A 12,340-nucleotide genomic window follows, 5' to 3' on the forward strand; every position below is an offset into this window, starting at 1 on the left:
GGCATTTATGGGGGCACCTGGGTGTCTCAGTCGTTAAGCGTCTGCCTTTGGCTCAGGTCATTCCTGGGATCGAGCCCCGCATTGGGCTTCCTGCTCAGCGGGAAACCTGCTTCTCCCTATCCCACTCCCCCGCTTGTGTTCCCTCTCTCACTGTGTCTCTCTCTGTCAAATGGATAAAGAAAATCTTTTTTTTTAAAAGGGCATTGATGTATGTATATATTAGATTTTGTTTTTAAGTAATCTCTACACCCAGCGTGGGGCTTGAACCCACAACCCCAAGGGGCTAAGAGCCTCTTTTTTTTTTTTTTTTTAAGATTCATTTATTTATTTTAGAGAGAGCAGGGGTGAGGGGCAGAGGGAGAGAGATAATCTCAAGCAGACTCCCTGCTGAGTGCAGAGCCCCACTCAGGGCTCAATCCCAGGACCCTGCAATCATGACCTGAGCAGAAATCAAGAGTTGGAGGCTTAACCAACTGAGCCCCCCAGGCACCCAAGAGGCTTCTTAGTGATCTTTTTTATATTCTGAAAACTAGTCCTTTGATGGATATATAGATTTTAAATCTTTTCTCCTACTCCATGGCTTGTCTTTTCATTCTCTTTACAGTGTTTTGTTGATGAATGGATGTTCTTAATGTAGTAGAATTTATAAATGTTTTTCTTTTTGTGGTTTGTGCTTTTTATATTTGTTCAAGAACCCTTCCTTAGCCTGAGGCAGGAAGCAATTTCCCCATCAGGTCAGAAATCTCTCTAGATCTGTCTTTCACGTTCAGGTCTTTATCAACCTAGAATTGTTTTTTGTATCAGGGGAAACCCAATTTCATGTTTTCCACATGAATAACCAGTTTCCCCAGTCTCATCTGTGAAGAAGTCTGTCTTTCCCTCCATGTCTGCTCAGTGGTTTCTGACTGTGTTCTGTTCTGTGGGCTGGCTCTGTTACTCAGCTTTATGGTGAGTCCGGATATCTGGGACAGCAGAGCCTCCCACCTTGTCCGTCTTCAGGGGTATCACGGCTGTTCTTGGAGGCACCCTAGAGAACTGGTTGAGATCAAATGCCCTGAAGTTTCCTCTTCTCAAAAATGGGAATAACATACTACCTTCCTCCTGGGGTTTTCATGAGGAGGAAAAAAAGTTAATATTTAGAAAGCACCAGGGGGTGCCTGGGTGGCTCAGTCATTAAGCGTCTGCCTTCGGCTCAGGCGCTGATCCCAGGGTCCTGGAATCGAGCCCGCATCAGGCTCCCTGCTCAGCGGGAAGCCTGCTTCTCCCTCTCGCACTCCCCCTGCTTGTGTTCCCTCTCTCGCTGTGTCTCTCTCTATCAAATAAATAAATAAAATCTTAAAAAAAAAAAAGCACCTGGTGGGGCGCCTGAAGCCGGCTCAAGTCAAAGGAGCATGCAACTCTTCATCTCAGGGTTGTGAGTTCGAGTCCCACGTTGGGTGTAGAGATTGCTTAAATAATTTTTTTTCCGAAAGAAAGCACCTGGCACACACAAATGCTGTACAAAGGTTGCTTGTTGCTGTTTGTGCTTCCACGTAAATGGTAGCATCAGATTGCCCAGTTCTACAGAAAACCAAATCCTGCTGGAACTTCGATAAAGATTACATTGAATCCGTATGCTTATTTGGGGGGAGAAATGGCCTCTGAAAACACTGAGTCTCCCAATTAGAGAATATAGTAAAACATTCCATTGGTTTAAAGTTTCTCAGTGCGGTTTTATAGTTTTCTCTATGGAGATCCAGCACATCGGTGGCTCAGGTTCTTCATGGGTTTTGTGCTACTGTAAATTATACATTTTTAGAGATACCATTTATTTATTTGACCGTGTTTAATTGTGGTAAAATACACGTAACATAAAAATTACCATCTAAACCCTTTTAAGTACAGTTGAGTAAGTGGTAAGTACATTCACACTGGCACTCAGCTGACCTCCCAAACGTTTTCCTCCTGCAAAACTAAAACTCTGTTCCCATTAAACACCACTCCATTCCCAGCTCCCCCAGGTCCTGGCAACCACCATTCTACTTTCTCTCTCTAGGATTTTGACTGCTCTAGGGACACCCTGGAAGCGGATCATACAATATTTGTCCATTTGTGGCTGGCCCCTCTTACTGAGCACAGTATCCTTGATGTTCATCCATGTTGTAACACATGTCAGAATTTCCTTCCTGTTCGAGGCTGAATAACACGCCGTTGTATGGATACACCACATTGTGTTTGTCTATTCATCTCTTGATGGATGTTTAGGTCGTTCCCATCTTTTGACTGTTGTTGATAATGCTGCTATTCACATGGGTGTACAGGTACTTTTCCTAGTCCCTGCTTTCAATTCCTGGCGCCTTTTACAGAGAGAGTTCTGAGAGGCTCCGCTGGCTAATATTTTGTTTAGATTTTTGCATCCACGTTCATGAATGAGCTTGGACCCATTTTTTCCCATTTGGGCGTTGCCGGGTTTTGGTTTTGAGGGAGTATTTCCTCTTATTTTCTATTTTTTTTGGAAAAGGTAGTATAAAAAAGACTTTGCTTCTTCTTGAGTATTTGGTGAAATTTGCCAGCAAAGTCATCAAGGCCTGGAGTTTGTCTGGAGGAAGATTTTTTATGGTAGCGTTAGCTTCTTTAATGTTTATAAGACTATTTAGAATTTCTTTCTTTCTTTCTTTTCTTTCTTTTTTTTTTTAAGATTTTATTTATTTATTCATGAGAGACAGAGAGAGAGAGAGAAGCAGAGGGAGAAGCAGGCTCCCAAGGAGCAGGGAGCCTGATGCGGGACTTGATCCCAGGACCCTGGGATCATGACCTGAGCCGAAGGCAGACACTCAACCATCTGAGCCACCCAGGCACCCTATTTAGAATTTCTAAATGTCTTTTTGATTTGGTTTTAGTTATGTTTTTCTAGGAATATGTCAATTTCATCAGCTCTTCAAATTTATTGGCATAGAGTTGTTCAGAATGTTCTCTTAACTATCTTTTTAATGTCTGCAGCATCTGTTGTGATGCCCCCTTCAGTCCTAATTATGTACACCTTCTCTGTTCTTCTTTACCAGTCCTGCTACAGGCTTTTCCATTGGATTAGTCTTTCAGAAAACCAACTCTTGGGTATTTACTGGCTCTCTGTTGTGTGTTTGTTTTCTGTTTCATTTATTTCTGCTTTTATTTTTATTCCTTCTTGTCTTTCTTTGGGTTTATTTAGCTGTTTGTTTTTTTTTTAACTTCTTGAAATAAATGATGCTCATTGATTTTTAACCTTTGGTTGTATTGTATAATGTATGTGTATATATGTGTGTATGTGTAAGTTTAAACATTTTCCCCTAAGAACTGGGTTTTTTTTTTAAGTTAAAATTATTTTTAGTAATCTCTACACTCAGTGTGGAGCTCAAATTCATGACCCCAAGATCAAGAATTACACGTTTTTCTGACTGAGCCAGCCAGGCACCCCTCTAAGAACTGTTTTAATGATATCCCATAAGCATGTTTATGATTTCTTGGTTCAGAATACTTTCTAATTTTCATAATTTTTTTTTAAAGATTTTATTTATTTGAGAGAGAATGAGAGAGAGAGAACACATGAGAGGGGATAGGGTCAGAGGATGAAGCAGACTCCCTGCCGAGCAGGGAGCCCGATGCGGGACTCGATCCCGGGACTCCAGGATCATGACCTGAGCCGAAGGCAGTCGCTCAACCAACTGAGCCACCCAGGCGCCCTAATTTTCATAATTTTTTAAAATTTAATTTTATTTAAAAATTTAAAATTTATTTTATATTTATTTTATTTTATTTTAAAATTTTATTTACTTGACAGAGAGAGAGAGCACAAGCAGGGGGAGTGGCAGGCACAGGGAGAAGCAGGCTTCCCGCTGAGCAGGGAGCCTGATGTGGGGCTTGATCCCAGGACTCCGGGATCATGACCTAAGCTGAAGGCAGACACTTAACCGACTGAGCCAACCAGGTGCCCCATCATTTTAATTTCTTAACCATAGTTTCTTAAAAATACATTTCTCAATTTCTAAACTTAGGGAATTCTCTAGTTATATTTTTGTTATTAATTGCTCTATGACCAGAGGACATGCTCTGTATGATTTTAGCCCTTCAAAATGTGTCGAGACTTGGTTTGTGGACTTCTCTACAGTCAATTCTTATAAATGTCCCACATCTAATTTGAAAGAATATAGATTTTGCGTTGAGTGCCAAGTTCTGCACAGTCGATTAAGTCATATTAGCTAAGAATGTTTAAAATTTTCAATTTTGCTGTACCGTAAAGAATTTTGTCCACTTTTTTTTTTTTTAGATTTTATTTATTTATTTGACACAGAGAGAGCACAAGCAGGGGGAGAGGCAGAGGGAGAAGCAGACTCCCCACTGAGCAGGGAGCCTGATGCAGGGCTCGATCCCAGGACCCTGGGACCATGACCTGAGCTGAAGGCAGATGCTTAATGGACTGAGCCATCCAGACACCCCCTTTGTCCATTTGTATCGATTATTGAGAAAGCTATATTGAAATCTCCTACTCTGGGAACTGCCCTTTTGCCCTATAGTGCTGTCAACTTTTTAAATATTTTGACACTATGTTATTAAGTGTATATATATTTAAATTTTTATATATTTTTCTGGTTACTGAAATCCTTTATTATTATGGAATACCTGTCTTTATCTCTAGGAATGCTTTTTGCTTTAAAGTCCATTTTATCCTGATACCAATACAGAGACACTAGCTTTCTTTGGTTATATTTGTATGGTATATCTATATTCACCCTTTAACTCAACCTTCTTGAGTCCTTATGTTTTATTTATTTATTTATTTATTTATTTATATTTATTTTTAAGATTTTATTTATTTGACAGAGAGAGAGAGAGCACAAGAAGGGGGAGCGGCAGGCAGAGGGAGAGGGAGAAGCAGTCTCCCTGCTGAGCAAGGAGCCCAATGCGGGGCTTGATCCCAGGACCCTGGAATCATGACCTGAGCCAAAGGCAGACACTTAACCTACTGAACCACCCAGATACTCCTTGAGTCCTTATATTTTAGGTGTAATTTCTGTAAATAATCTACAGTTGGATTTGTTTTTTTAATCTAAGCTGTATTCTTTGTTCTTACCTAGAGCATTTAATCCATTTATACTTTTTAAATGCATGGTAATATATTGACTTAAGTTAACTAGTGAAGTCTGATTTAGTTGATTGACTATCAGAAGATTCATGTGGTTAATCTAATGTTTATATGGCTGATCCATTTATATTTACATAATTACTGATATATTTGGGATGGTATGTGCCAACCTATTTTGTTCTGTATTTCTTTTCTCTTTTTTGCCTTCTTTTAGAATTACTGAATAATTTTGATCATTATATTCCCCCCCATGGTTTGAAATTTGTGCACTCGTTTCTTTTTTTCTTAGTGCATGCTTAAGTTATGGAAGTCTGAATTTAATTGATACCATTACCCTTCTCTCAGATAATCAAGGCTTATAAAATAATTTAATTCCATCATATCTCTAAGTGTTTTCCTGTATTTGAAGTCTGTCTTGTTTTTTTAAGCTCACAAGACATTATTATCTTTCAAAGTTTGTTTTTCTTTAGATTTATCCAGTAGTGTGCTGGGAAAACAGATCTCTAGGGGAAGAAGCCCTGATTTATAGTGTTCACTAATTCCCATGGCATAAATACTCCCACCATGGCCAATTTCAAGTTACCAAGCATTTAACAACCACCTTGTGGGATTTAGCAATAGGTTCTTACAAGCCAGGATGAGCTGACTCCAGCACAATGTTGGCTATGTGTTTGTATGTGTGTGTATGCGTATGCATATGTGTGTGTGTAGGTATGTCACTTCTTTGTTCTACAGTCTTCCTTGCCTCTCAGACTTCCATCTGTGACCTCTTTCCTTCTGCCTGAAGTATAGTCTTTTCACTTTTCCTTAGAGAGGGTCTCCTGGTGGCAAATTCTCTGCCAGCAGAATTGTTTGAAAATATTTTCAAATTATTTTCTTCTGATTCTTGCTGGGTATAGAATTCTAGACTGATGATTTTCTTGGGGAACATGCAAGATATCATTCTGTCATCTTTTAACTTCCATTGTGGCCCTTGCAAAGTCAGTTTCAGTCTGTTACTCCTTTGAAAGTGATTGATCTTTTTTCTCTGGATGTTTTTATTTATGTGTTTGCTTTTGGTGTTCTACCATTATACTATGATATAACTAGATATGAATTACTTCCAATTTATCCTGCATGGATTTATTAGTTTTGAATCTTTGGATTTCTGCCTTTCTTAGTCCTGGAAGCCTGAGTTGTTATCTCTTCAACCCTTGCCTCTAATTTTCTCTCTCCTCTCCTTCTGGAGCTCCAATTAAACATATGCTAGACCTTTTCTGTCTTCCATGTCTTTTAACTTCTCCTGTATATTCTATCATTTTCTCTCTCCGTGTTGCATTCTAGACAATTTCTTTTTACCTATTTTCCAATTCACTAATTCTCTCTTTAGCTTTATCTAATTTCTACTTAATCCATCCATTGATTTTTAAAATTCTATTGCCTTTTTATTTTTAATTTCTAGCAGTACTCTTTGGTTCTTCTTCAAATCTTCTAGGTCATTACTTATACTTTCCTATTCCCTGAAGATATTATCACACTTGCCTTTGATGTCTTTAATATTGTAAGCATAGCTGTTTTATAATCTTTATTTAAGGACTCAAATATCTGCAGTCTATGTAGGTATGTTTTGCTGTTTATGTTGGTTTATACTGGTTTTCATTTATGATGTTTTATTTCATTGTGTGCTGCACCCCATCTCCCACCGCCTTTTAACTGTGTGGTGCTCGTTAGTACTGAAAAATAATATGTGTGGATTCTTTGAGGCCTAGAATAAGAGTATCTTCCTCCATAGTGTTTTGTGTTGTCTCTTTCAGGTACCTAGGTACCCTGCCATCTAGGGTCCCTATGACTAAATTCTTGGCATGAAGGTTTGGGGACTTCCCCCAGGTGATGTAAATTTAGACTACAAACCTACAGAAGGTTAGCTTGTGGTCATACATTTTCAGGTTTTTTTTTTTTCTCTCTCTCTCATTTATCCAATGCCAAGGTAACTTTCCTCACAGCCTTTGGGGTGAGAAAGGGGCACGTTTATTTCTGGTTTACCCTTATCTAGGAGTGCCTAATGTGGCACTCCTAGGTCCCAGCCTAATGTGGGACCCTGGAATTTGGAGTGGGTGCAAAACATTTTATTTACTTACCCATTCTATTGTTACCATTTACTTAATTATTTTTTAAAGTTTATTATTATTATTATTTTTTTAGTAATCACTATACCCAACATGGGACTTGAACTCACAACCCTGAGATTGAGAGTCGCATGCTCTTCCGACTGAGCCAGCCGGGTGCCCCTCTATTGTTACCATTTAGATCGGTTCATTTTTTACTGTAATAAATTATGTTGTGCTGAATAGCTTTATGCAAGAAGCTCTTATTGTAGCGCAGATTCTTCCTTTGGGATAAATTTTCCAAAATGGAATTCTCAGATATTTGTAAGATTTGTACATAATAGCTTCCAAGGGGGCTGTGCCAGTCCACATTCCCTGCAGTGTTTAAGGATGTTTGTGTCTTTTGAGACAAGTCGGAGTCTTCTTTAATAGGTTCTAGACTCACACGGTGAACCATTGAAGAGGAATCAAAGGCGACATGGTGAAAAGTCTCCTCCCACTGCTTTCTGTCAGCTGCAGCCACCAAGTTGTCCCCTGCCCCAGAGGCAGCTCACTGTTCCTAGGTTCTGCTCATGGGTCCCTCTGACCAAGCAAATAGGTACCTCAGTGTTTTGGGTGTTGTTCTTAAATAAATGATGGCATACTACACACACTGTCCCAAACCTAACTTTTTGCACTTGACCATAAACCTTGGTGCTCAGCACCCATCAGTACATAAAGTGCTTCTTCAGTCATTCTGCAGTGACACAGACCCCCTGGGATAGGGGAACCGTGGTGCATCGAACCATCCTGCTGATGGACATTTCCGCTGTTTCCATTGGTTTGCTTTTTTTTTTTTTTTTAAGATTTTACTTATTTATTTGACAGAGAGAGATACAGCGAGAGAGGGAACACAAGCAGGGGGAGGGGGAGAGGGAGAAGCAGGCTTCCCGCTGAGCAGGGAGCCCGATGTGGGGCTCGATCCCAGGACCCTGGGATCATGACCTGAGCCAAAGGCAGACACTTAACGACTGAGCCACCCAGGCGCCTGCCCATTGGTTTACTTTAACAAACCTGTTAATAACTTTGCATATGCCCATCTCCCACATGCATGAGCATGTCTTAGGATGAACTCCCAGAAGCAGAATCACTGGGTGTAAGGATAACGCCTTCGGTAATCTGGATGAAACTTGCCAAAGTGGACTTTCAGGGGTGGCTAAGTCAGTGATCAATTGTCTTGCTCCTTGTTTCTCTCCAGGGTGATGCTGACAGGGACCCTGTCTGACCGGCAGCCTGCTGAACTCCACCTCTTCCGGAATTATGACGCCCCGGAGTCTGTACGGGAGCCTCGATTCAGCCAGAATATTAACCTCAAGCCTCCAGCTCAGCCCTCAGGTTAAAACCATATCTGATGCATCTGCAGGAAACAGTCGGCCTAAGAGGCTGCAGGGTGGAGGGTCAGAGTCATAGCCTTGCTGCCAGGCACCCCCGGCCCACCACCATCCCACCCGCTGCCCCCAGTCTTTATCAGCTGAGGGCAGGCAGAACTGGGGAGCTCTCCCACCTCAGGCAGCCTAGAGCAGCCTCCTGGAGGCCCTCAGTTGCACCCTGCCTTCCACCCGGACAGCAGGGCCAGAGAGCATGGCCTGTGGGTCGCGCTTCTGAAGCGTTCCCAGCCTCTCCCTCTTCCTGCAGACCCACAGACACACATGCACATGCACACTGAGCTCTGCAGCGCGTGGCTGTTGTACCAGTCCCCTGTGCCACTGGGCCACTGTCTTCCCTCCCCCCCCAGAGCAGCTGGTGTGGAGGGCTGCCCGGAGCAGTGGGGCAGCCCCCACCTACTTCCGGCCCAATGGGCGCTTCCTGGACGGTGGGCTGCTGGCCAACAATCCCACGCTGGACGCCATGACTGAGATCCATGAGTACAACCAGGACATGATCCGCAAGGTGAGAGCACCTCCAGTCGGAGGGGCTGGACATGACCGTCCACTGTAGCCACCGTGTTTCAGCAAATCTTACTAAGGATCGCCTCCTAGGAGCGCACGTGGCTTTTATTCTTAGGCTCATTCACTGGTGCGTTGGATAGCAGCTTTAACTCACACTTGAACCTGCTTGATGGGTGGCATCTGCCCGGAGCTCTGTGCTAATCAGAGGGATTCTGAGGCCCAGTCTGGTGTGAGTGGTGAAGGGCGCCTAGTGGGAGAGCGGCGGGCACACCAGGATATGCCAGCCTCAGTGCTGGCCACTCTGCCCAGCCTAGGGACACGTGCTTGCCCTTGGGGAGCTCACATCTAGGGGAGACTGTTTGCAAATGCCGCTCCAGGGATTTCGGGTGCTGTGATGGAGGGCTGTGCAGGAGCCCGGGAGAAGGATTGCCTCTGCTGAGAGACCTGGGGCTCGGGAAGGGCCCGTGGAAGAGGCCTCTAGGGAGGCGACAGTGCTGAGTCAGTGATCCGGAGGAACAGAAGTGGCCCTCGGCCCAAGGAGCTTAGCACAGAGGTGGGGCAAGGGCCCTGTGTGTTAGCGACGTGCTGTGCGGTGGGCTCAGGCCTCAGGGCCAGACAGCCGCAGGGTTGGGGTCCCGGCTCTGCCCGTGTTTCGCACCAGCCACTGCATGGGGGAGTGACGGTACCTGCGGGGGGACGGGCGTGAGGCATCCGCGTGCCTTTCTGTAAAACGTGGAGGACACTGCCCGACCCCTAGTGTGCCAGGTCCTTCCTGGCTACCGTTCTCACTGTGGTCATCGGGAAGCCCCGGATTCAGCCCCTGGGTGACACAGCAAGGGCGGCCGGCACGGAGGCAGGCGCCCTCTAGGGGCCAGACGCGGCAGGGCAGGCTTTCTGGAGGAGGAGGGCCTCCCCACATTCGGATGGGGAAGGCTCTTCATCATCTAAGTGGCCTCCTGTGGTGGATGAGTCCCCCGGGGAGGGGGCACTTGCCGAGGTGCCCAGCATATTGGCAGCGGGGCTTGTTGCAGAGCCAAGGAGGGGACAGCACAGGCTCTGTTCCTGCCGCCTGGGGAAGGGTCTGCCGGCGGGAAGACCCCCTCCAACTACCCCTGTCCTGTCCCCAACAGGGTCAGGGCAACAAGGTGAAGAAGCTCTCCATTGTGGTCTCTCTGGGGACAGGGAGGTCCCCACAGGTGCCCGTGACCTGTGTGGATGTATTCCGTCCCAGCAACCCCTGGGAACTGGCCAAGACCGTTTTTGGGGCCAAGGAATTGGGCAAGATGGTGGTGGACTGTGTGAGTACGGGCCCCTCCCCAGCTCCACTGCCCTCCCGGCCTCAGCCCCTGGGACCCTGGGTGTCAGGGAGGCTCTGTTGAACCTCATTAGCCAGCTCAGGGTAGAGGGTCCCCAATTCCGTCTCAGTGTTGGCAGGGACCCTTAGTGACCATGTACCGCTGGGGCTTTCAGGCGTCCTTTAACCGTGGAGCCCTTCCTTCGAACACAACCCCATGTGGAAGCCCAGACTATCACATGGGACACAAACTGCAGGCGGCGGGACGCCGAGGCCTGTCCACTCAGCCCCTGCCCCACTCCCCACCAGGCAGGTGCTGCCGAGCCGCCCGTGAAGACCACAGGCTGGGCCCCTCTGTTCCACACAGCTGGGAGAGTCACTGCAGCCCAGGCTGGGGGACTCCACTGGGGGTGGGGTGGCTAAGCCAGACTGAACCAGGGGATTCCCCGGGCAGTGACTCAGGGTATGGTGTGTGCTGAACGCTCACAGAGACCACTTCTTGCCAGTGCACAGATCCGGATGGGCGGGCCGTGGACCGGGCCCGGGCCTGGTGTGAGATGGTTGGCATCCAGTACTTCAGGTGAGGACTCAGCCAGCATTGGCCCAGCCCCATGCCCCGGCCTGGCCAGACCCAGTGACCTTCCCCACCCAGCCCTTGGTGCGCTCTTCCCCTTTCCCCAAGCGGCTGCTCTATGTCCCGAGCCCACCCCAGTCCTCGCTCTTGTCACCCACCCAAACCAAGCCTCCTGGGGTGAGCCCTCCTCCTTGACCCAGACAGATTGAACCCCCAGCTGGGGACAGACATCATGCTGGACGAGGTCAGCGACACGGTGCTGGTCAATGCCCTGTGGGAGACTGAGGTCTATATCCATGAGCACCAGGAACAGTTCCAGAAGCTCATTCAGCTGCTGCTCTCACCATGAGGCTGGACTCCCAGCCACCCCCACCTCATTCCACCCACCCAGCCCCTGATGGAGAGGCTGGGCAATGTCCACCCAGCGCGCCAACTGGGCAGAACTGGGCCTGGGCAGCTCTGCATCTACAGACCAGACCGGGCCTCAGAGGGTGCTGGGCTTCCTGCCTAAGGCTGGTCCTGAAGGCCTGACCCACTATCGCCACCCTCTGGCACCTTTAGTCATTCCAGGCTTAGAAATCCTAGAGCCTCGCTCGGGCCCTCTCCCCAACAGCCAAGGACAACTGGCCCTTGAGCCCCTAGACCTGGTGATTTAGACACTAAGGGGGTCTTACCGGTCCCCCCAAGACCCCTTCCACCCTCTGCCCTCTTCCCTGGAGGGGACGGGGATTGGAGAAATAGGCTGCTGCCCACCCATCAGCAGGGGAAGCCTAGGCTCCAGGAGTGGAGTTCCCTATCCGACTTTGCCCCTCAACACACACCCAGCCACCTGCACCCCTCAGAGCTGCCCCACCCTGGGAGCTCTCCTCCGTTCTCAAAGGTCACTCCTGTAACCTCAGTTATTCTTCCCAACAGGAAGTGGTAGGTGCGGGGGCGGGGCTCCGGGGGCTGCTCCAAACCGAAATAAATGGTTTGATTCCAGTTCAGCTGTGTTGTGTGCACTGTGCAGTGAGTGCTCCCGTCCCCCGGCTCCCCCCAGCTCCCTTCAACCTGACTGTCATCATCCTGTGCCCCCTTGGATAAGTGCTCTGTTTCCCCGCCTCCCCCAGTGGGGGGGGGGGGCACCACTTTTTTTCTCCAGGCCTCCCCAAATCAGGCCGGTGAGGGTGTTCAGAGGCGGCAGCTAAGCCCGCTTGCCCACAGTGGGAGGCGAGGGCGAGCCCCATTTGCTGGGGCAGGAGATGAGACCCAGAGAGGGCAGGGGGCTTGGGCATGGTCACAGCCAGCGAGCGGGGCCAGGGTTTGTCCCAGGTCTGTGCGGCTCTAGGGTTCGTGCTGCCAGCATGAGGAGGTGGGCAGGCA

General features: G+C 47.1%; 1 protein-coding gene and 1 non-coding gene across 3 annotated transcripts in view; one reads left to right on the top strand and one right to left on the bottom strand.

Annotated features, from left to right (window-relative positions):
• Positions 1 to 11,936, top strand: part of PLA2G6 (phospholipase A2 group VI) — a 59,193-nt gene extending 47,257 nt beyond the window's left edge. For both annotated transcript variants that reach the window (XM_044915333.1, XM_044915332.1), the window contains 5 exons: positions 8,420 to 8,556; positions 8,957 to 9,111; positions 10,241 to 10,408; positions 10,911 to 10,984; positions 11,183 to 11,936. In XM_044915333.1, the coding sequence (XP_044771268.1) occupies positions 8,420 to 8,556; positions 8,957 to 9,111; positions 10,241 to 10,408; positions 10,911 to 10,984; positions 11,183 to 11,327 (679 nt within the window). In that variant the 3' untranslated portion in view covers positions 11,328 to 11,936. The remainder of the gene's footprint in view (positions 1 to 8,419; positions 8,557 to 8,956; positions 9,112 to 10,240; positions 10,409 to 10,910; positions 10,985 to 11,182) is intronic.
• Positions 7,289 to 7,361, bottom strand: TRNAE-CUC. Its single transcript has one exon. It is a non-coding gene; the product is annotated as a tRNA-Glu (tRNA).
• Positions 11,937 to 12,340: the final 404 nt, after the last annotated feature.

The sequence above is a fragment of the Neomonachus schauinslandi genome, chromosome 5, assembly GCF_002201575.2.
Source record: "Neomonachus schauinslandi chromosome 5, ASM220157v2, whole genome shotgun sequence".
Classification (NCBI taxonomy): Eukaryota; Metazoa; Chordata; class Mammalia; order Carnivora; family Phocidae; genus Neomonachus; species Neomonachus schauinslandi.